This window comes from Prionailurus bengalensis, chromosome B2 (genome assembly GCF_016509475.1).
Source record: "Prionailurus bengalensis isolate Pbe53 chromosome B2, Fcat_Pben_1.1_paternal_pri, whole genome shotgun sequence".
Classification (NCBI taxonomy): domain Eukaryota; kingdom Metazoa; phylum Chordata; class Mammalia; order Carnivora; family Felidae; genus Prionailurus; species Prionailurus bengalensis.
Window position 1 is genome coordinate 25,560,922 of NC_057349.1, and position 23,783 is coordinate 25,584,704.

General features: G+C 40.9%; 2 protein-coding genes and 1 non-coding gene across 7 annotated transcripts in view; all 3 read right to left on the reverse strand.

Annotated features, from left to right (window-relative positions):
* BPHL (biphenyl hydrolase like) overlaps positions 1-6,285 on the reverse strand; it is a 38,332-nt gene extending 32,047 nt beyond the window's left edge. Inside the window, exon 1 of one of the 3 annotated variants that reach the window (XM_043590933.1) lies at positions 6,145-6,285. In XM_043590933.1, the coding sequence (XP_043446868.1) occupies positions 6,145-6,251 (107 nt within the window). In that variant the 5' untranslated portion in view covers positions 6,252-6,285. Of the gene's footprint in view, positions 1-5,814; positions 5,973-6,144 lie in introns of those variants that run through there. The other 2 variants (XM_043590935.1, XM_043590934.1) reach the window with 2 other exon arrangements.
* On the reverse strand, positions 1,934-2,040 carry LOC122490642. The gene has a single exon (XR_006299187.1). It is a non-coding gene; the product is annotated as a U6 spliceosomal RNA (small nuclear RNA).
* A 3,380-nt stretch (positions 6,286-9,665) lies between the features above and the next one.
* Positions 9,666-23,783, reverse strand: part of RIPK1 (receptor interacting serine/threonine kinase 1) — a 42,086-nt gene continuing 27,968 nt past the window's right edge. For all 3 annotated transcript variants that reach the window (XM_043590937.1, XM_043590936.1, XM_043590938.1), the window contains exons 7-11: positions 17,727-17,803; positions 16,267-16,357; positions 14,840-15,406; positions 13,281-13,433; positions 9,666-11,701 (exon numbers count right to left, since the gene is read on the reverse strand). In XM_043590937.1, coding sequence (XP_043446872.1) covers positions 11,415-11,701; positions 13,281-13,433; positions 14,840-15,406; positions 16,267-16,357; positions 17,727-17,803 — 1,175 coding nt within the window. In that variant the 3' untranslated portion in view covers positions 9,666-11,414. The remainder of the gene's footprint in view (positions 11,702-13,280; positions 13,434-14,839; positions 15,407-16,266; positions 16,358-17,726; positions 17,804-23,783) is intronic.

Here is a 23,783-nt window from a genome sequence, read left to right on the forward strand (position 1 = left end):
TCAACGTCCAAGTTTTCATGGCTGGGTGTGCTCTCACTACGTGCATCTGTTCAGGGGCCCCCACAAGGGCACTGCCTTCCAGGGGCTTCCTTTCCTTCAGCTTTCATGATCATTCTGAAGTCTCTTCTGCAAAAAACCTCTATATTCCCTTTGCATTTTGCTACACCTGTGTTTGGATTCCCTGTTCCAAACTTTTCCTCTCAATTAACCCCATCCCATCTTTTGGTTGCCTAAAATGAATGTAAAAACCATGTAGTCTAGATTTGGCATAATGGAACTCAATGTCAGGGAAGGGTTTACTAAGGCAGAAGATGGTTTTAGAAGGGAGACAGGGGCACCTGGGTGGCTCAGTTGGTTGAGCGTCCGACTTCGGCTCAGGTCATGATCTCGCTGTTCATGGGTTCAAGCCCCGCGTCGGGCTCTGTGCTGACAGCTCAGAGCCTGCAGCCTGTTTCAGATTCTGTCTCTCCTCTCTCTCTGCCTCTCCCCTGCTCATGCTCTGTCTCTCTCTCAAAAATAAACAAACATTAAAAAAAAATTTTTTTAAAAAAGAAGGGAGACAGAGACCATTATCAGGGTTGAGTAGAGGTATCTGAAGAGGAGTGAAAAAGTAGCATTTGAATTAACTTCCAAGAGGAGTAAAATTTTGAAAAAAAGAATGTGGTGGGGAGGGTGCTCCTAGAAGAAGAAATAGCATGATCAAAGGCCCGGAAGCAAGGGATATATGTCAGGGGAAAGGCAGTGTTCAGTCTGGCAGGGGTACGGGGGCAAAGAGTGAGCAAAATTTGGGGCCAAATGCCAAGGGGGCTTGAAGCTAGGCTGAGGGGAAAGAAAATGCCCCTAGTGCCTTGTCATCAACATCTGTATGTCACCACACCAGAGGTACATGCCACTATCATATCAGCCCACCCACTGGGGTTAATGGAGGCTGCCAAAAACCTTTTATCAATCTCCAGGTGGAGGAAACAGGGCAGAAAACTGTTTATGAATGAAAGTAAATCAAAGCAAATCAATTACAAATACAAGAAAAAGCATTTTATTAAAAACAGAATTACTGAATGATTTATTTTCACATAAATATAAGACCAATGAAATGAGTAAAGCATTTTTTCTCCAGCTTATCAAGGGGCTCTTGGACAATAATTCAGGCCTCACGTTATGTGTGTTAAAAGAAAAATCAGGCTGCAGAGACCAGGCCTTTGATGGCCCTGAAATGTGCTTATTACTTGAACCACAATCAAACTCTCACATAGGAAAAAGGATACAAAACTTCAGAAAATTTATAAAGACCAAAAATGAATCTTTCAGGTGTCAATCCATCTTTACCACCACTTTCTCCCTAATAATCACGTTGCTTCTCTAACCCAGGTGTTCTTAAGCAGGTGTGCTCATTAGAATCACCTGTGGAGAGTTAAAACCATTAACTGTCTATTGGGTGTCTTGGGTGGCTCAGTCGGCTGAACCTCTGACTTAGGCTCCGGTCATGATCTCACAGTTCAGGAATTCAAGCCCCACATCAGGCTCGCTGCTGTCAATGCAGAGCCCACTCTGGATCCTCTCTGCCCCTCACCTGCTTGCACTCTCTCAAAAAAATAAAACATTTAAAATATATATATAAACTGCCTAGGACAATCCTGGGAGAGACTATCACTCAATGACTGGAGCAGAACCCTGACAGGTGCTTCCTTTTTCTTTTATTTTTTTTATTTTTATTATTTTTTTAATGTTTATTTATTTTTGAGACAGAGAGAGACAGAGAATGGGGGAGGGTCAGAGAAAGAGGGAGACACAGAATCTGGAGCAGGCTCCAGGCTCTGAGCTGTCAGCACAGAGCCCGACACGGGGCTCGAACTCACGGACCGTGAGATCATGACCTGAGCCGAAGTCGGATGCTCAACCCACTGAGCCACCCAGGCACCCCTCTATTATTTTTTTAAATATGAGAGGTTTCACAAATTTGCGTGTCATCGTTGCACAGGGGCCATGCTAATCTTCTGTGTATCAGTCCAATTTTAGTATGTGTGCTGCTGCAGTGAGCACACTGACATGTGCTTTCAATAACACCAAAACTCTCCTGTACTATTTATTCATTCATTCATGTACTTCCTAAACTCCTATTGCTTTGGGCCCTCCATGTAGTTTAGAGGCTGGCAGGAAAGACAGATAATTAAATCTGCAACTAGCAGGTACTATGCAGTTTGCCTAGTATTATGACAGAGAAGTTGGGGGATACAGGAGATCCTGAGGGTGCAGACATCAGACACTAAGTTCCCCACACCTTAACCAACATCTACACAGCTGCTAATCAGCCCCTTTTTATGAGAATATTTCCAACTTCCCACTATATCAGTGAGGGTCAAACTTAGATTTGCATCATCTGGCAAATTTAAATCTCCAGATGCCCAGACTGTACTAAATCAAAATCTCTGTGGTGGGATACAAGTATCTGTGTTTTTTTTTAATTTCCCAAGAGATTCCAATAAGCAACCAAGGTTGAGAACAACTATACTGAGTTAATTTCTTGTAGAAGGAAAAAAAAATCCTATCTCCCTATTGAAAACAGCCTATATAGGAAGGCACGCTCACCTAGAATAGCCTATATCTTACCTCATATTTGTCCTTGACTCTCTTTTTCTGGGTGGCTGGATAGGCAATTTTGTGAAAGGGTTATAAGAAGGTCAGGAGCAATACAACACAATATCTTCCGGACTGAGGGAGCTTGAGCTGCTCCCTTCAAAGAAGGAAAGTTTACTGTGGTGGAAAGCAAGAATTTAACAGCTTGAGGAAAATAAACTAAAACTCACAGTTTCATTATTAAGCTAAATAATGAACTCTATTAACAGCTTACATTATATTTACCCTAATTTTACCTTTGAGGAACCTGAAGATTGGAGTGTTTAGGCAACTTGCCCCAGTCACATTACTAGTTATTTATACCTGAGTGTATGACATCAGAGCCTTTGGCATTTTGCCCTTTGCTTAGAAATAAAAATGGGGTAGGGGCGCCTGGGTGGCTCAGTCGGTTAAGCGGCCGACTTCGGCTCAGGTCACGATCTCGCGGTCCATGAGTTCGAGCCCCGCGTCGGGCTCTGTGCTGACAGCTCAGAGCCTGGAGCCTGTTTCAGATTCTGTGTCTCCCTCTCTCTGACCCTCCCCTGTTCATGCTCTGTCTCTCTCTGTCTCAAAAATAAATAAAAACGTTAAAAAAAAAATTTTTTTTTAAAAAGAAATAAAAATGGGGTAGGGAGACCTGGGTGGCTCAATCGGCTAAACATCTGACTTCAGCTCAAGTCATGATCTCACAGTTTGTGAGTCTGAGCCCCACATCAGGCTCTGTGCTGACAGCTTGGAGCCTGGAGCTTACTTCGGATTCTGTGTCTCCCTCTCTCTCTACCCCCACCCTCCGTCTCTCAAAAAAATAAATAAATGTTATAAAAATTAAAAAAAAAAGAAAAGAAAAATGGGGTCAATTAATAAAACACATCCTCACTTTGAAAGTCCTACACATTCTCTGTATCTCTTATGTTCGGCTATTTCTGTTGTATATTTTTTCCAAAGTAACCATTAGCTCTAATAAAGTATTAGCTACCCCCTAGGGCTTGGAATTAAATGAATTTTGAGGACTTATTTTGCATCTTTTACACACTGCCTTATTAGATATTCTTATCTGTATCATTACTAATTGTAGCTACTAATTAGTGAATTATTATTATATCCCAGGACTTGTACATTTATTGTCTCAAATCCTCAGAAGTGCAAGGCACTTGGCTCGAAGAGGTTAAGTAACTTGCTTACATTTGTGCAGCTAGGAAGTAGCAATGCAGCCTTGTAAACACCAGAGGCCTTGTTTTTTCTGTAACCTGGAAGCTGAACAAAGTCCCCAACAGGGCTCTAGCCCTGGGGCCACTCACCCGGACTGCCAGACAGAAGGAACAAGGCAGTGCCAGGGAAAGGAGGGTCTTTGATTCTCAGGCAGATCATCCCAAGGTTGAACTCAGAAAACAGTTTTCTTCCGACAGCTTGTTAGGTTCTATAAATTACTAATACTGTAACTGTACGTGACATACAACTACAGGTAGAAAAGCCTTCTTACCCGGTCCTGGAACAAACCACTTTACAGACTACAAAATAAAAAAGAGAGTTCCAAACAACAGACTTACAAAAACAAGCTTTTGGAACACAACTCAAGTGTAGGTTGGGCACTGGCTGTTCTGAGGCAAAGGTTTTAAAAGCAGCGCTTTCACCTGCTTACACTGGGCTGCAGCCTCATTTCAGGATTAACCAATACCACTGCTGGTTTTCTCTGATTACATGTAATGTCAACTTGCAAATGCATTTATGAAATGGCAGTTTGAAATCCAGAGAAACTGGTTTTTCAGAGATGTTTTAGGAAGAACGATTTACATTAAATGGATGGGGCCTTCCTGCAACCATGAAATAACCTATCTTAACTTGGGTACTGGCACATAGTAACCTTATTTCAATCTCTTTCTGCAAATTGGAAACTGGATAAATTTCCATTTTTCCATGTAGATTTATACAGCTGTGAACATTGACATATTTTTCCATCTGTATTAAAATAGTCCCAAAAGTCTTCTAAAAGTTCTAAAATATTTAAAAAGAATTTAAATAAATCAAATATGAAACTCAAGAACTAGTTAATCACAACATAAAAATTTAAAGCTGGTCAGATTTTTCCCTTCTCCTTCCAAATCAAACTTTCAAATGAGAAGTTTCCACATTAGATCAACTCAAATTCTAAATTTTTTTTTAACCTTTATTCATTTTTGAGAGACAGGGTGCAAGCAGGGGTGGGGCAGAGACAGATGGAGACACAGAATCCAAAGCAGGCTCCAGGCTCTGAGCTGTCAGCACAGACCCCAATGTGGGGCTCGAACTCACAAACCGTGAGATCATAACCTGAGCCTAAGTCAGTTGCTTAACCGTCTGAACCACCCAGGCGCCCCAGATCAACTCAAATTCTGAATGCCAGGTACCCATCTAGCATTTGACTTTTCCTATAAATGGAACTGATCCATCAGCAGTTAATTGCATATATCCTGTGTACATTTGTGTACAGGTAGAGAGAATAAAGTAAAGCAAGTTTCATGCTGTTCTAACTACATTTTCTGCTTAGTATCTCTTGGGGCCAAGGGCACCCATTTTTAAGACAGGTCAGACATTTAAAAAAGGGGGAGGGCGCCTGGATAGCTCAGTTCGTTAAGCCTGGGGCTCTTGGTTTTGGCTCAGGTCATGATCTCATGGTTGTGGGGTCCAGCCCCAAGTGGGGCTCTGCACTGAGTGTGGAGCCTGCTTGGGATTCCCTCTCTCCCTTAAAATAAATAAATAAAATAAATAAATAAACATTAAAAAGAAAAGACGGTAGGTCAGAGATTAATCTAGCTGTTTTTGTTGTTTTATCTCGAAATATGCATGAGGGATAGGGAGGGTCAGAAAAGAAAAAGGCAGATTCTTGGCTTTCTCCACCTACACCATAAGCTCTGAGAGTCAGGCCAAGGATTGTGAATTTTCCCAGGTTCCCAAGGTGGTTTTTTTGCACATTACAGTTCAAAATAAGGGGGGGGAAAAAAAAGAAGAACAAGAAGGTGACAAGGATGACTCAGGGGCTTGGGCCTGACTACAACAGCTCATAGGTTAAGGAGATTCTCAGGCTGGTTTTTGATATAAGAAGCAGGAGACACTGGAGCCCTGAGGGTGTGAAGACACAGGGCAGAGCAGCCAACTAAGAATGAAGGGTTTGAGATTCTAATCTCGGTCATGAGTGTGTCTGTAACTATGGGCAAATTACGTTACCTCCCCGGGTCTCTCGTCTCCACAATGAGGGGCTTGGACTCCATCACCCAAGTCCTTTAGGGCTCTCGAGTCACAGAACTGAAGCCGACGCACGGCTGCAGTGCCAAGGCCAGGAGCAGCAGAAGTGGTTACTTCCACCGCCTCCCGCGCACCCACGTGGGACAGGCTCGGGTCTTGGAGCAAAGGGCGAGAGGGCAGCGAGGCTGCGCCCACGGCAGCAACCCGCACCGCCCTGCCCGCCCGCCTCCTGGCTGGCGCGTTGTCCTCCCACTGCCCTCCAGCACGCAACCCTGGCCGCAGGGGCCCCCGGAGGGAAGCGGGCATCATTACCCGAATGCGGCTGCAGGCCCAGCATACGGGACGTGGTTCCCTGGCTTCAGCACCGACAGGAGTAGCCGCACCTGCCGCACTGCGCGTCCCCCCAGCACTTCAGCCATGGTCACAGGTTCCGCTGAGCCCCGGAGCGCGCATGCGCCGGCTCCACCGACCGCCCCGCGCCCACCCCCCCGCACCGCCTGAGAACAAGCCTGCGCCCCGCCCCACTACGTCCCGCTACGCCCCGTCGCCAGGAAACATGCTAGCGCCAAGGTCTAGCGGCCGCCCTCAACACCCTCCGCCTTGCCCCGACAGAACCCCGCTGCTCCTGAACTTCCGGCCAGAGCCTATCGCCCGCTTCGGCTTGTCACGCCGGGATGCTAGGACCCGTAGCCCGCCGGGCTGTTTGTGACCCTTGTCAGAAACGGGGCTCGAAGTCCCAGTGGTACCGCAACACAGATCGTCTGCTCTCGGGGTGCCAGCTCTGGCTCACGAGGGGTACGTCCCAGTCGGCTTTGCCCTCCCACCGCCGCGGTGACCAGTCCCTCCAGAGAGGCGAGGCTGCACCCCTCCCCCATCCCGCCCTTCTCAGGGAGTGGGTGGTGAGGAGGGTCCTGTGGACGGAGAAGGAGGCTTCAAGGCTGGCTGCCGTCGGTGGAGTGAAATGCATTTGCTTCTAGGAATGATGGCATTATTTTTTTTTTTTCCCTTCATATTATCTCATACTCATTGTTTGGTATGGCTATTGTAAAAAAAAAAAAAAATAGTGTTGGTGAGTATGTGGAGAAATTGGAACCCTGTACGCTGTTGGTGGGAATACAAAATAGTGCAGTGGTGGTGGAAAATAGCATGGCGGGTGCTCAAAAAAATTAAACGTACAATTATATGATCTAGCAATTCCACCTGTGGGTATATACCCCCAAAGAATTGATAAGTGTCTCAAAGATATTTATGGTCATAGCATTATTCACAATAGCCAAAATGGAAAATTGGAAAGCAACCCATATGTCAATGGAGGGATGAAGGTTTATACCTGTGTATACGTGTAATGGAATGTTGTTCTTTAAAGAAGATGGAGGGACGCCTGGGTGGCTCAGTTGGGTAAGCCACCAACTGTGGCTCAGGTCCCGATCTCAGGGTTTGTGAGTTCCAGCCCCACATGGGCTCTGTGCTGTCACGTCAGAACCTGGAGCCTGCTTCAGATTCTGTCTCCTTCCCTCTCTGCCCTCCCCTCCCCCTTTCAAAAATAAACGTTCAAAGATTTAAAAAAAAAAAAAAAGGATGGAAATTCTGACACATGCCATAATATGAACTTTGAGACATTATGTAACATGTTACAGCCATGGGGGTTCTGATACCTGCAGTATCCTCACTGGCCCATTTGAGTTTCTTGGGCAAAAATTATCTTTCAACATAAATCTACTACATCAATTTCCTGCATAGAAGGAAAGAGAAATACAGTTCAGCTGTTATCATCTGACTTTCAGAAATCTTTGGTGGGTCGTTTCCTTACTTTTTCCTGAGAGGTTGACTGGGATTTATCAGAGATCATGAGAGTTAAAAATAGTTGTCTGTACAATTTTTAATACGTTATCCCACTGATAAATCAGCAAAAATGGTAGCACTGTGAAAAATGGTAGATTTAAGTTATTGGTTACAATTTATTTTTAAGTGTACACTTGAGAACTAGTCCTTTATGTATAACACTATTGTGCAGTTTTGATTAAAGAGTAACTTTGTGCCAGGCACCTTATGATGCATTATTTTAATCCTCACATCAACCTTATTGGCCTATTTATAAAATGAGGAAACTGAGATTAAGAGAGGTTAGGAAGCAGGCCCTGAGTACATAGCTAGAGTACAGAGGAGAATTTAAGCCTGCTTCGTTTCAGAACTTGTATTTGGATTGTTATGTGTTGTGGAATTCACTGTAACAGCATTAGGCCTTCAGTGATTTCTTTGTAACCAGATGCTTCTTTGGGGGTGCCTGGCTAGCTCAGAGGGTAGAGCCTGAGACTCTTGGTCTCTTGATCTAGGAGTCAGGAGTTCAAGACCCAGGTTGGATTACTTTAAAAATAATAATACAAAAAGTAAAAATAAAATATAAAAACACTTTCAGATGCTTCTAAGATCTTGAACATATAAATACCTAGTGATTTGTTTTGTTTCACTTCAGTCCTTTTCAGTGAAATTGCACTTTAACCCTAGCTGATTGCAATGGGCAAAACCATCAGTATTTCACTTCTTACTCCTCATTTTGTTTTGTTTTGTTTTGTTTCACTTTAGTCCTTTTTAGTGAAACTGCACATTAACCCTGGCTGATTGCAATGGGCAAAAACCATCAATATTTCACTTCTTACTACTCCTAAAAAATTAAAACCCAATGGGCTAAATAAAGTAAATTGAAAAATTAAACCATGATTTTGTATTAAATTCAGTTTTGGCGGTTAGTAGATATTTTTTATCCTACAACAGATGTGACAAAAAGAATTGATCTCATTGACGTGGTTACCCTTGTATCGAGAGAAATTAGAATTAATAGCATCTACTTTTGCACATTGTGGCAAGGAAATTTTTACCATTCATAAAGTCAGCTTGAGCTTGTTTTCCACTGTAGTGTCACAGCCTACTTTTTTTTTTCATGTTTATTCATTTTTGAGAGAGAGAGAGAGAGAGCATAAACAGGGGAGGGGCAGAGAGTGAGACACAGAATCCGAAGCAGGCTCCAGGCTCTGAGCTGTCAGCACAGAGTGCGACGCAGGGCTGGAACTGGCAGACCGTGAGATCATGACCTGAGTCAAAGTCGGATGCTCAACCGACTGAGCCATCCAGGTGCCCCGTCACAGCCCACTTCTGATGGAAAACACTTTTATCTGAAATTGGCTAAGCCCTTTATCTTAGTAAACACCTAGTTTTATTTATATTATTATTAAAAAAAACTTTTAGAAGTAGTGCACATTAAAATGTACATCAAAATACTATTTAAACCATTTTCTGAGAAAGAACGAACTATTCCTGAAGACCTAATTTCATTTTATGGAGCCAAAACAAATACTGAAACCACAGCAACAAGTGGAAAATATACTGATATCACAAAGCTGTGAGAGCTGGAGGTGTTATTTACCAGTAGTAACCTTAGGGTCTGAATATCTTTTTTGGAACAAAGGTATGGATAGGCTTCTCTCTCATCTTGTAGTCTGTGTCATCTCACTTAATTGATTTTCTACCCAATTGATTTTCTTGTATTGAAACTCCTTAGATACAAATTTGGCTCTTTTCAGCCCAGTTTTGACAGAGTGGGGGCTGGAGGAAGGACTTCTGAATCGTGTTTGAAGGACAGCAATGCTGCAGGCTTTCAAGGCAGCCAGTTTTCATCCTGAGAGACAAATAGCGCTGTCCAGAAGCTTCCCCTTTATACCATCACTTCCTCTTGCCTGCTAATAGCGGGAGGGTGAAAAGGAGAGTTCATACAGGAAATGTCAACCTACTTGGAGAAGCCCAAACAGTTTCGTTTACAAACACATCATTTCAATTACTTATATTTGAGGTACAAAATTTTATTTTTAGAAGGCCATTAAAAATACATTCCATTTTTGCCTCTTAAAACATTAATCATTAAATCTCTTGGGAATTTAGAGAATTTAAATACTGTTAGAGGACAGAGGTACAAGGGATACATTTAGAAAAGCAATGATCCACCCCCACCCCCACCCCCACCCCAGCAAAGCCTGGGACTCTTTCCCCGTTCAATTTTCCTTTTGGTCTCTGTGATCGAATGCTATGTGGCAACTAATAGTGAGCCTGGATATCTGTGGATAAGGGGCTGAGGTTCATTACTTTATGGCACTGCTCTTCTCAACCGGGGGCGGTTTTGCACTTCCAGGGAACATGTATGTGGCAGTGTCTTGTCACAACTGAAGATAGAGTAGGGGAGAACAGCACTATTGGCTTCTAGCAGGTAGAGGGCACCTTCAAACATCCAAATCCTCCAATGCACAGGGCAGCCCCCACAAGAAAGAATTACCTGCCCCAAGATCCCAATAGTGCAGAAGTTGAGAAATCCTGTTTTACAGTCCCACCTCAGGGGTGTGTGTGTGTATGTATATCATTTAGGGCCAGAGGGGATTTAGACCCAGAACCACAATACTGTTATCAATCACCAGTCCCTAGAATCTGTTCTGACAGCCGAAGTCACCATGCTGCATCCTTCTCTCCCTCCTGGAAGGGCTAAGCACAATGACATACCCTCTCTGTTTATCAAAGTGCAGACAGTGATACTGGATGGCCTGGTTGGCTTCAGTCTTCTGGTCTTCTGGTTCCTTCACTCATTCCTGAGTTTCAGGAGGACTTTGAATGATGCTAGCTAAAGGCACAGTGACCAAGCTTTGAAGCAGTCCTTTTTTGACATCACAGTTCACACACACACACAAAAAGAAGAAATTTCTACAGAATCCTGGGGTAAACTGAGGAAGCTGCTCAACAGTGATCAGCCCCAAAGCTCCAGTCAGAGCATACATGCTCCCTCTTCAGGGAAGAGGTTGGGAAAATACATAAGGTATCAGAATGCTAGGAAAGAACTTAAAAACTTAGTCAAAAATTTTTGTAGTTAACCACAATTAGTAGCAATTCCTTGCAACAAATGGAAAATTCTGATATTTTTGTTCTCTATTTTTTTTTCTCCTTACTCCTTAAAATCCATTCAGATAATTTATGGAGTGGTGATTGCATGTAATTTTTAAAGCCTGTAGTGACTGATACAACATTTGATACTGAAGTTAACAGACCTTATAGCTTTGGAATGAACTGTAGTTTTAATAAAAAAAAAAAACTATTTGAAGAGGACTCCCAATTTCACTGTGCTCTGGTTATAATTGGAGCCTACATGGAGAAGAGAGCATAAGGTAAGAAAGTTGACTTAGTTTACATTTCTCTGAATTTGCTTTTCCTTCTCAAACAAAACTCCAGGAAATGAAATGAATAGCATCACTGAAGGTTATGGAATATACTGAAACAAAATTATCTTCCTCAAATACCTCCCCTCTCCCTTACAAAACCCAATTAGGCTTTTTTTTTGGGGGGGGGGCTTGACCATTAATAGGTCTTCCTGGTTAGTGGGTTGTTTGCTGTAGATTTCTTTCCCATGCTCCAGCTATGGGATGCAGGAGAATTTTATGCAGACATAGAACCTCTATCAGGAAGGAAAGAATTCTGAACATTCTGAGGCAGCACATTTTCAGTGTGTTACTAAGTGAGATTACCTTATGCTGCCAAAGCCTTTTCTGGAATTAGCTCTGGCTGATGTGTATCAAATAATTCAGAAGGTCTATTCTTGAACACTGGTAGAGTGCATAGGCCAGCTTTCCTACTGTGGCTCCCTTACTGCCTTCTCTCATCAGCCACTTTTGGAGCATCTGGTAAACCTTTTCTTTTAGTCCATCTCGCTCATAGTCATGGTCAATTTCATCAATCTGAGATTCAGTGAAGCCCAGCTTACGTGCACAGTTTTTCCATTGCCTTCCCAGATTTTCCCTGACTGGGTCCAGATGTTTATCAGTCAGACTAGTGATATTATCTGCCAAACAGAAAAGAGAAGAAGACATAAAGCTTTGACCCATTTGGAACATTCTAGCTTCAAAAACCTGTAGAAAGAGTCCCAGGAGACAGTAAAAAAAAAAAAGATAACTTCTAAATTATATAGTTATTGACTCATTGGGTGATGCTTTCCATGTCTGGAAGCCTATTTGGAGTGTTGATATGAATACAATAGAGAACCCTTTCCTCATAGCACATGCAACACTGAGCCACAGCTGATGGCTTTGGGAATGAAACCCCTGCTTGGCTACTAGGCTATAGCAGCCATATTAATATCAGACCTTCCTGATGTAACGAGGGAAAACACCACTTCTGTTCCTTTTGGCATTTTCCACTTACATTTGGCCAGAATTAAGGTCATTTAACTCCTAATCCCCTGCACCCAACAGTTAACTTTTCTCTTATTAAGGAGACAGACCATCAAGTGTGAATTCATTCAATTACAATGACTTCCCTGGTCTTTTAAGGAATGAGGGATCTACTTTTCAAGGTCTATTTTGGGACTCATTTCTCCTCTACCCTAAGTCTGTCTTCTCTTCTACAGCCACAACCTCTCTTTCTACTCATTCTTTCCCCTTGTCCTTCATAAAAATAACAAAAGGAGGCTAAAATATAAAATAACCACCACACACATTTTCCTTGATCCACACCCTACCTCAAAAAGCTGAACATAAGGGAAAAGACATCTCATTTTTTTACCCCTCAACTCCCATTCTTTCCTCAGCTTCCCACAATGCAGCTTCTGTCATCATCCCTGGACATCAGCAGTCCAAAACCTCCCAAGATATTTGTCAAATTTTGTCAATACCTCTCTGGGAGAGGGATCCTGGGTTTCATCAGATTCTCAAAGGTACCTCTGTCAGCCCAAAAGTTAGGAACCTCCTATTATTAGAGCACAGCCATACCTGTTCGTGTACATATTATCTGTGGCTGCTATTGTACTACAGTGTCACTTGAGTAGTTGCAAAAGAGACCTCAGGACCAGTGAAGCCTAAAATATTTACCATCTATCCCTTGATAGAAAAGTTTTGCCAATCCTAGAGTTAATCATTAAGCTAGGTTCTTAAATCCCATTGTTTTAGCCTTGTGACTCCTTTTCCCAGGTTGTGTTTTGGGATTAATATTATGAGCCTGCATAGTGGAAAGCTGTAAGAGAAAGCCCTATTATTTTTATTACAGAGGTGCTATTGAAGGCATAGTCTTCTTTCTTTTACAGAATCCCTCTTGATGAAGACCTGAAGGAGCTATCTCTCCTAGGTCTGAGTAGTAATATTGATGATGTATTTAACACTTGACCTAACTATGTGCCAGGCAGTGTTCTAAGCTATTTATCCATATTGACTCATTTAATTTTCATAACAAATCCATGAGTTAGATATTGTAATCATCCCCATATTAAATATAAATAAATCACAAAGGAATTATATGGAAATTACAGAGAAAACACGGGGCAATTTTCAGAGAGAATAATCAGAGAAATTTCCGGATTCCATTAGATCCTTCTAAACAAGGAAGAAAGTTCAAGGTTGCTAGGCAATGGATCCTTAAGGGCATCTTACCAAAGATATCTTGGTACTTAGAAGCTGGCTCTTCTTTCAAGTTCACGTGTGTGCTTTCCAGTAGTGCTGAATTCAATCCCCCAATCTCCATATAATTATGGTCTCCAACCTGAATGCCAGCGCTGTTGTATATGTTACATTTTATAGACTCATCTGAATAGAGAGGAATATACAGGTAAGTATATCTAGATTGAAAGCAAGAGAGGGGCACCTGAGTGGTTGGTTGGTTAAGTATTCGACTTCAGCTCTGATTGTGATCTCACAGTTCATGAGTTCGAGCCCTGCATTGGGCTCTCTACAGTCAGAGCCCACTTCAGATCCTCTGCCCCACCCCTCTTTCTGCCCCTCCCCCACTCAGGTGCACGCGCTCTCTCTCTCCCTCTCTCAAAAATAAATAAACATTAAAAAAAAAAAGCAAGCAAGAGAAATAGATACAATAGGTAAGAGGGCAGGGCTTTACTCCAGATGTATAAGTTATTTATCCTATGCCACTCTTTGAAATTTTCTTCTTTAAAATGTAGCTGAACCAACCTCACATCCATCAGGATGGCTACTAGTAACAAAAACAAAAAATAGAAAATAACAAGTGTTTGTAAGGATGTGGATGAACTGGAACCCTGGTGTACTGCTGGTGGGAATATAAAATGGTGTAGCCACCGTGGTAAACAGTATGGAGGTTCTTCAAAAATTAAAAACAGAATTACTCTATGATCCAGCAATTTCACTTCTGGGAGTATACCCAAAGGAATCGAAAGCAGGGCCTCAAACAGATGTTTGCACACTCATGTTTATAGCAACCACTCAAGTGTCTGTCAACAGATGAACAAATAAACAAAATGTGTTATATACAGACAATGGAATATTATTCAGCCTTAAAAAGGAAGGAAGTTCTGTCACACGTTACAACATGGATGAACCTTTAGGACATTGTGCTAAGTGAAGTAAGGCAGTCACAAAAGGACAAATACTGTATGATTCCATTTATATGAAGTACCTAGAGTGGTTAAGTTCATAGATAAAGAAAGTAGAATGGTGGGTGCCAGAGGCTGGGTGGGAGGGAATGGGGAGTTAGTGCCTGATGAGTATAGAGTTTCAGTTTGGGAAGATGAAAAGAGTTGTAGAGATAAATGGTGGTGATGGTAGCCCAACACTATGGTTTTCACCACAAATGGTTGTCTTTGGCCTATATAAGATAAAAAATAAAAATATCTAAGACTTCTTACCTTCAGAAAACAGCAAGCAAGAAAAAGAACACAAGCAGTGACCTTCACTTCCATCAGGGATTAGGATAATGGGACCACTGTGATGAACGTTAGAGCAGAAGATGCCTACCAGTTATCAGGACCTGTAACCCAACACCTGTGGGCAGGTGCAATGAATTCTACCCAGACTGAGGTCAAGTGGTCTGATGGAGACTATTCCATGGCTACAAACTGCATCTGGCAACTGAAGACTGCAAACAACTCACCCTTGTTACCTGGTAGTCTACAACAGAGCTAATGGCTGCTTTATTTTCAGAAATTTTAATTGTTTAGATTGTAACTGAAAAAACTGTTTACCTCTTGATGGCAAAGAGCTGAATGGGATGGTGGGTGTGTTTCCCAGTAGGTTGGTCTCAGGCACCGGAGTTTTATGCACACTTGGCATATGGCTTGGATTTGGTCCATACCAAACTCTTGGACTTGGTGTTCCCAGATCCAACGGTCTTGCTCCCAAACCATACAGATTGTACAACCCATTGTTCCAGTATAGTACTTGAGGTTGGCTGGTTAGCCCTGTTGGTTGGTGTACTGCATTACCATGACCGGTTGCACTGGAATAAGGAATGCCTTTTACTCCTGGGTTCTGAACATTCTCATAGGGTTTCTGCTGTGCAAACGGGTCATGGGAGACCCTTCGTCTCCTTTCCTCCTCTCTATTATAAACCATATTCTGTCTGAGTGGCTTTGTCTGCCTGTCCATGCGGCTGCCATAAAGATGGTAGTTGGCTTCCTCCTGGAGTTTACTCCGCAAGCTGAGCTCATTCTCCTCCTGCTGGTACTCTACGGAGGGAGCAAACCAGGATTCCTCCACAGGGCCCATCCCAAGTCCTTGTGAACTGTGCAGAGAACTGGGCTGTTCTGGGGCTGAGAAAAAAAGATCAACATTGGAAAGAGTTTCATAAAGCAGTAAGAAGTAAAATAAAACCTGAGCACCATCATAAATATGTACCTCAGAACATACTGAAAACTTTGAGAACAAATCAAAAAGCATTTACTTGATGGTCCTCTTCCTACAAGTTATATAGGTAATAAAATGAAGCCACTGCCTGGTGGTGAGAGAGCACTAGAGAAATTTTAACAAGCAACAGAAATATGAGTGTCACAGGAATGACCAAGGAAGAAAGGGACTTGTATTGCAACAGAGAAGGTGAGTGTCTCCTTGGTATGAGGCAGGGCTGGACAAAAGGAATAGTAACGGCTTGGTGCTAAGCACTTTCCATGGATTCTTTTATTCTTTAAAAGTCCTGTAAGAATAGGAGCAATTATTATCATGATTTGATGGATGAAGTTTACAAGAGGTTAACTTGCCCCAGAGTAGATAGCAATTAAGTGGTTTCAATATCCTATTGTCTGTTTTCCCTTTTGTTATAATGGAAAAAAGTACCCTCCTTGAATCTGAGACCAACCTCTCTGCTTGTTCTCTGAATCCATCATCCCTGACCTTCTCAAGGACTATGCTTCCACATATGTCCTCTCTTTGTCCTGATGTCACTTTCTCCCTATCAGATATATGTTCAAGATGCTTTATGATTTTGGTGAACACAAGGTTGCTTACTATTTCAAATATATGTATTTTCCCTCCCAAATATATTATAAATTCCCTTATGGCAGGGGTTAAATATTATAGCATCTTCTGTTTCTTATACGGTCATGAATAGTTACTTTAGAAAATAGAGTGAATGAATGAATGACTGAATAAAGTACTTTCAATCATAGTATGTTACCTGAATTTGACCTGCTTGGAGGTATTGCTATACAGTCAATCTGGAGAGAATGCATTCTCTTCACAAATGAATTTTGGTCTGGATACTCTTTCTATAATTAAGAGCGTAAATGCACACTTTAGTAAACAGTAGAAAATAGTTCCAGAAAATTATTATAAGAAAAATGAGTCTTTTCAAAAGGTAGAAATTTCATATAGCTCTTACAAAGAATAAATATTTTTTAAAAATAAGCTTTTTTCCCAAATAGCCATAAAATCTTAAAAAAAAAGAAGAACAAATTTGGAAGGTTCACACTTCCTGATTTCAAAACTCACTACAAGACTACAGGAATCAAAACAATGTGGTATTCGAGACACCTGGGTGGCTCAGTCGGTTAAGCATCCAACTTCAGCTCAGGTCATGATCCCACCGTCCGTGGGTTCAAGCCCCGTATTGGGCTCTGTCCTAACAGCCCAGAGCCTGGTACCTGCTTCAGATTGTGTCTCCCTCTCTCTCTCTGCCCCTCCCCTGCTCACGCTGTCTCTCTCTCAAAAATAAACATTAAGAAAAATTTTTAATAAAAAAAATGTGGTATTAGCCTAAGGATAAGCATAGACCAATGGAACATAACAGAGAGCCCAGAAATAAACCCTTGTATGAGCAATTGATTTTCACAAAGGGTGCTAAGACCATTCAATGGGGGAACACTGGATATTGACTCTCTTAATTTATCTTTATCTTAAAACCTCCTTATGCCTGCCTATTTTCTTTACTGTAGTCTTGCCTTCATGATTATAGTATGTTGCTGTAAGACTTATGCTAGCAGCTTATTTCCTGAGGGTGTGTATGTAGGGAAGGTCTTTGTTTCCCTTGGTTACTTGTTGGTAACAATCCTTGTCATAGCCCAGACACCAAATTCATTGCTTCAGGTTGAAGTGGATGCTGCTCCTTTGCTTAGCACAAGATTATCAGGGGGAGGAGCCAACTTTTGAAACTGCAACAACCTGGTTCCCAAGTAAAGATCTCATCGTTGATGTCCCAGGTGACTGTGCTGTTTCTTCGGTACGTTGACACAAGGCTCGCTCCTCCACTACTTTTTCAGCATTATGTTTAGAGGTAGTGTTTTTTTGTTTTTTTTTTTTTCTGTTGTATGTCTTAGCAAATTTAATTCTGTTGGCTTTCTATCTTTCAAGAATTCCTCAGAATGACTGATCCACCTGTGTGGTACTTTCCATTCTATTCCAGTGATGCTGTGCTTTTGTTTTCATATTGCTATATATAATTTCTCTCATTTAATTAGTTTCAATGGAGGAATGGGTCCAGTATGCCAACTTGATGATATCTGTATAAAATTGCTAATTTTGTTTCATGTGATTACTAAGCTAGCCTACTTCAAATCTTAGTAACAAGTTATATTGCTTTGGATTTCAAGATTGATAATATATATGCTTTGATAGGTTAATGTTTTGAGCATTACCTACCTTTAAACTTGTCACATCCTCTTCTACATTTTCTTCTAATTGATCTACATAAAAAGGCCTAAATTTTTCTTCAATACCTATATAAAGAAATAATACTATAAATTTCTTAAGTATTTTCTAAAGTAATAACCATATGCGAAATAACCGCTTGAGCTAACGCCAACCCTAAAGTAAAATTTGAGTATTAGTAATCTATTATCTTTCAATTACTTATCTTAATCTGTGGACAAAGCAGTAAAATAAAAATTTAAATGCCAAATCTCTGACTTACCCAAAGAGACTAGCAAGACTAATAACTAGGTGGAAGAAGAAGGAACAGTGTAACATGAGAAACCAAGGGCTATTGGGGTGCCTGGGTGGCTCAGTTGGTTGAGTGTCTGACTTCAGCTCAGGTCATGATCTCACAGTTTGTGAGTTCAAGCCCCGCATCAGGCTCTGTACTAACAGCACAGAACCTGGAGCCTGCTTTTGATTCTGTGTCTCCCTCTCTCTCTGTCCCTCCCCTTCTCATGCTCTGTCGCTCCCATCTCAAAAATAAATAAACATTAAAAAAATTTTTTTTAAATAAATAAAAAAAAAAGAAACCAAGGGCTATTGCCTAATAGCATGTTTCTCTCACTGCAGCACAAAGCCCTATCTAGTATAAATTAATCTCCAAGTGAACAAGGATGGGTGGACTCCTTGTTTCTGTCTCTCTGGTATCAGAATTCTAGGATAGGGGCACCTGGGTGGCTCAGTCAGTTAAGCATTCGATTCATGATTTCAGCTCAGGTCACAATCTCATGGTTCATGGATCTGAGCCCCACAATGGGCTCCACGCTGACGGCGTGGAACCTGCTTGAGATTCTCTCTCCCTCTGTTTATGCCTCTCCCCTGCTGACATTCTCTCTCTCAAAATAAATACACTTAAAAAAAATTATTATAGGATAGAATACTCAGAATAGTGATTTGATATAAAAAGTTAAAGGCTGTCAGCCTTAAAAGAAAAAGGCAACTTTCACTTCCAGGAAGATGGAGTAGGCATACTTTTCCTTATTTCTCCCTCTAAGCACAAGAACCCCTAGATATCGCATATAAAACAAACATAAAAAGAGTCTGAAAGAAGGAAAGACAAAGGCTGACAAACTAGGGACTTTGGGACCTGAGGAAAGACATGACAATGTGTTCATTTAGGATTTATTTTTGCCTCTTAGATCCTAGACTTGGGCTTAAAGAAGCTGGCAACCCAATGGAAAAAAAAAAAATCCTAATTAAATAAAGCCTGATTCTTTGAGCCAAAGGACTAAGCAAAGAGCATCCTAGCAAGACAAAAGACCTTTAGTCAATAACCACTCTCCAGGCAAACATCACAGAAAATACTGTAGCTCCATTCCCAACCTCACCAGCAAAGGCCAGGTAGGTAGCTGAGACTTCCAACCTCATGAGACAGTAACAGGGTATACCAACACCCCTACCGGGGTGATGTCAGAGAAGGCCAAAAAGGAAGCCAGGATTTTCCTTCTTGCTAGATGGTAATGAGCACTCCACTCAGTGGTGTCAATGGACTACCAGGGCAGACTGGACTTGCACCCTTACTTTGTAGTTGTAAGGTGCCCCTATTCATTCCAATGGAGAAGTGTCAGAAAAGGGCTAGTGGGAGTCAGAACTTTCACTTCCATTGTAGTGTCCATGGAGACCAGGTGGACTCCATTGGAACTTCCACCCTCACCAGTAAAAAGAAGCCCCACCCCCACCCCAGGTGTCAACAGGGCTCAATAGAAAACCTGGACTTCCCTCTACCTGTCACAAAAAGGTAACAGTCATCCTTCCACTGCCAAAGCCATGTCAGAAAAGGCTAGCTGAAACAGAAGGCTTAAGGAAGATCCAGAATCTCATAACATTGTAAGAAAATGTATAAGTTTCAATAGAAAAATGACTCATCACACTAAGAACCAGGAATATCTCAAACTGAAGGAAAAAACATAATCAATAGATGCCAACACGAAGATATTAGAGATATTATAATTACCTGCTTAAGGATTTTTAAACAGCCATGATAAAAATGCTTCAATAAGCAATTACAAACAAGCTTAAAACAAATGAAAAAACAGCCTCAACAAAGAAAGAGAAGATATAAAATAAATTTCAATGAAATTTTTGAACTGAAAAATATAATAAACCAAAATGGATAAATTCAACAGCAGAATAAAAGGGACAGAGGAAAGTCAGTGAACTGAAAGACCAGAATGATAGAAATATACTAATCTGACCAAGAGGGAGAAAATAAACTGAGAAAAAAAGTGTACAAAACCTCAGTAACAAGTGGAACTCTAACAAAAGTTCTAGTATTTCTATTAACAGAATCTCAGAAAGAAAGGAAAAAGAGAGCATGGCTGAAAAAAGTACTCTAAGAGATAATGGCTGAAAGCCTCTCCAATTTGGCGAGGGACATATGACCTAACAGATTCAAAAATCAAAACAAAACTCAAACAGAATAAACCCAGAGAAATCCATACCAAAATGAATAATAATTAAACCTCTGAAAGATAAAGAAAAAATCATGAAAGCAGTCAGAAAATACCTTACCTGTAAGTTAAAAAAAGAAAAAAAAGAAAAGAAAGAAAAAAGGATTTCTTTTTTTAATTTTTTTTTTCAACGTTTATTTATTTTTGGGACAGAGAGAGACAGAGTATGAATGGGGGAGGGGCAGAGAGAGAGGGAGACACAGAATCGGAAACAGGCTCCAGGCTCTGAGCCATCAGCCCAGAGCCTGACGCGGGGCTCGAACTCACGGACCGCGAGATCGTGACCTGGCTGAAGTCGGACGCTTAACCGACTGTGCCACCCAGGCGCCCCAAAAAAAGGATTTCTTAACTGAAACCATAGAGGCCAGAAGAAGTGGCACAGTATTTATTAGGTCCTGAAAGAGAAGAACTGTCCACCTAGAATCCTACACCCAGCAAAAATATCCTTCAGAAATGAAGGGAAGATCAAGACATTCTCAAATGAAGAAAAACTGCAGTAATTTGTCCCTAGCAGACACACTCTAAAAGAATGGCTAAAGAAACTTCCTAAACAAGAAGGAAATGATTAAAAAAAAAAAAAAGATACTTGGTATATCAGGAAGAAAGAACACATATGGTATAACTAAAAAATAAATAGGCGTTCTTTTTCCCAGTTTCAGCCGGTTCATGGCAGGGAACTTCCCCAAATCCTTAAGATCTTCTAGGCAGTAAGAATTGTATGTTAATGAGATGGCTTCAGGCTGGAGGCATGGGGAGGAGAAGATAGATAGCTTCAGGATGGGAGCTGGTCACCAGAAAGACCTAGCTATGACTACAGGCTTGGAGCTTTCATTACAGCTCCCTGACCTACAGTGAGCGGACAGAGACTGGAGATTGAGCCCACCAGTGATTTAATCAATAATGCCCACCTAATTAAGCCTCCATGAAAACCTGCTAACAACAAGGTTTGGAGAGCTTCCAGGTTAGTGAATACATTGAGTGGGTACATTTTTGGGAAAGTGGCATGCCCAAAGAGGGCATGAGAGCTTCATGGCACATCACTCCCACCACCAATAACTTGCTTAATGAAATCTCTTCCCTTGGCTGTTCCTGAGTTGTATCCTTTATTATAACCCAGTAAATGTAAGCAAAATGTTTCCTGAGTTTTATGAGTTGTTCTAGTGAATTACCGAACCTCAGGGGGTAGTATGAGGACCTTCAGATTTGTATTTGATGGGGCAGAAATGTGGGTAGCCTGGGCACCCTATCTGCATCTGATATATAAAGTGGGGACAATCTTACAGCAGGACTAAGCCCTTAAACCTGTGGAATCTGACAATAACTCCAGGTAGTCACTGTCAGAATTTAATTGAATTCTAGAGTACCCAGTTGTGACCCATTTAGTGTCAGAAGTAGTATTACAAAAAATACCCCACAACACAGTAATAAAAAATATGGCTAAATACAATAGGCTTTCCTTCTCCTTTTGAATCTTCTAGACTATGATTGACAGTTGAAGAAGAACTGCAACAATGTCAAAGTATTATAAATGTATGTAGAGGAAATATTTAAGGCAATTATATACAGAGGAAAGTAAAGAGAAGTAAAGGAAGTAAAGTGTTTATACTTCATTTAAACTGGTAAAATAACATTAGTAGACTGCAATAAATTATGTACAGATGGTATAACACCTAGAGTATCCATTAGGAAAACTATGCTCAAAAATATTGTCAGTAAATTCAAATGGGATTCTAAAAATGTTTAAGAATGCACAGGAACGCAGCAAAAAGAAAACAGAGAAATGAAAAACAGAAAGAACAGAAAACAAGACAAAATGGCAAACATGAGCTCTAACATAACAATAATTACATTAAATGTATATGGTCTAAAAACACCAATCAAAAGACAGACATTGGCCGAATAAAGAAATGACCCAAGTATATGCTGTCACAAAAAACTCACTTCACATATAATTGATTATAGGTAGTTGAAAGTAAAAAAGATGGAGAAAGATGTATCATGTTAACATTAATAAAAAGAAAGAAGGGTGGCTATATTAATATCCAAAAAAGTAGACATCAGAGCACAGATGACTACTGGAGACAAAAAGGGACATTTATATAATGATAAAGGATCAATCCATCAAGACACAGCGATCCTAAATATACATGTGCCAAACAACAGAGATGTGAAATCTATAAAGCAAAAGATGATAAAACGAAAAGCAGAAATAGACAAATTCACAATTCTAGTCAGAGATTTGAACATTTCTCTCAACGATTTAAAGTACTAGAAAACACATCAGCCAAGGTATAAAAGAACTCAACATTATCAACAGGAACTAATTGAGATCTACAGAATACCCTACCCAACAACAGCAGAATAACCCATTTCTTTCAAGTGTCCACAGAACATATACCAAGATACACCATATCCTGGACATAAAATAAGCCTCAATAAATTTTAAAGGTTGAAACACACAGAATGTGTTCTCTGATTACAATGAAATCAAGCCGAAGATCAATAACTGAAAGATTACAGGACAATCTCCAAACTCTTGGAAACTAAACAATATACTTCTTTTTTTTTTTTTTTTTAATCTTTATTTTTGAGTGAGAGACAGAGTGTGAGCAGGGGAGGGGTAGAGAGAGAAGGAGACACAGGATCTGAAGCAGGTTCTAGGCTCTGAGCTGTCAGCACAGAGCCCAATGTGGGTCTCAAATGCACAAACCATGAGATCATGACCTCAGCCAAAGTTGGACGCTTAACCAGCTGAGCCATCCAGGCTCCCCAACAACATACTTCTAAATAATGCATAGATCAAAGAGAAAGTCTCAAGGAAAAATTTTAAATGCAATTAAATAAATGAAAGTAAAAAAGAACTTATCAAAACTTGTGGGGACATAACTAAAGCAGTGCTGAGAAGGAAATTTATGGCATTACATACATATTAGAAAAAAGAAAAGGTCTCAAATCCAAATCAATAATTTAACTTCCCATCTCAAGAACCTAGAAAAAGAAGAACAAAACAAACAAAAAGTAGGAGAAAGGAAATGATAAGGAACAGGGGTCTGTTAGAAAACATAAAAACAATAGAGAAAATCAATGAAACACAAGGCTGGTTGTTTGAAAAGATCAATAAATTGATAAACCTCTAGGAAGACTGACAAAGGAAAACAGAAGACATAAATAAGCAGTACAAGGAATGAAACAGGGCATATCACTACAAACACTGCAGATATCTAAATACTAATAAGGGATGCTACAAACAACTTTACATATATAAATTTGACAGCTTAAATGAAATATATAATTTCCTCAAAAAATACAGACTATCACAACTAGAACTACCAAGCTACTTGGTATTCTATCTACTCTGATATAAAACATACTACTCTGGGGCGCCTGGGTGGCGCAGTCGGTTAAGCGTCCGACTTCAGCCAGGTCACGATCTCGCGGTCCGTGAGTTCAAGCCCCGCGTCAGGCTCTGGGCTGATGGCTCAGAGCCTGGAGCCTGTTTCCGATTCTGTGTCTCCCTCTCTCTCTGCCCCTCCCCCATTCATACTCTGTCTCT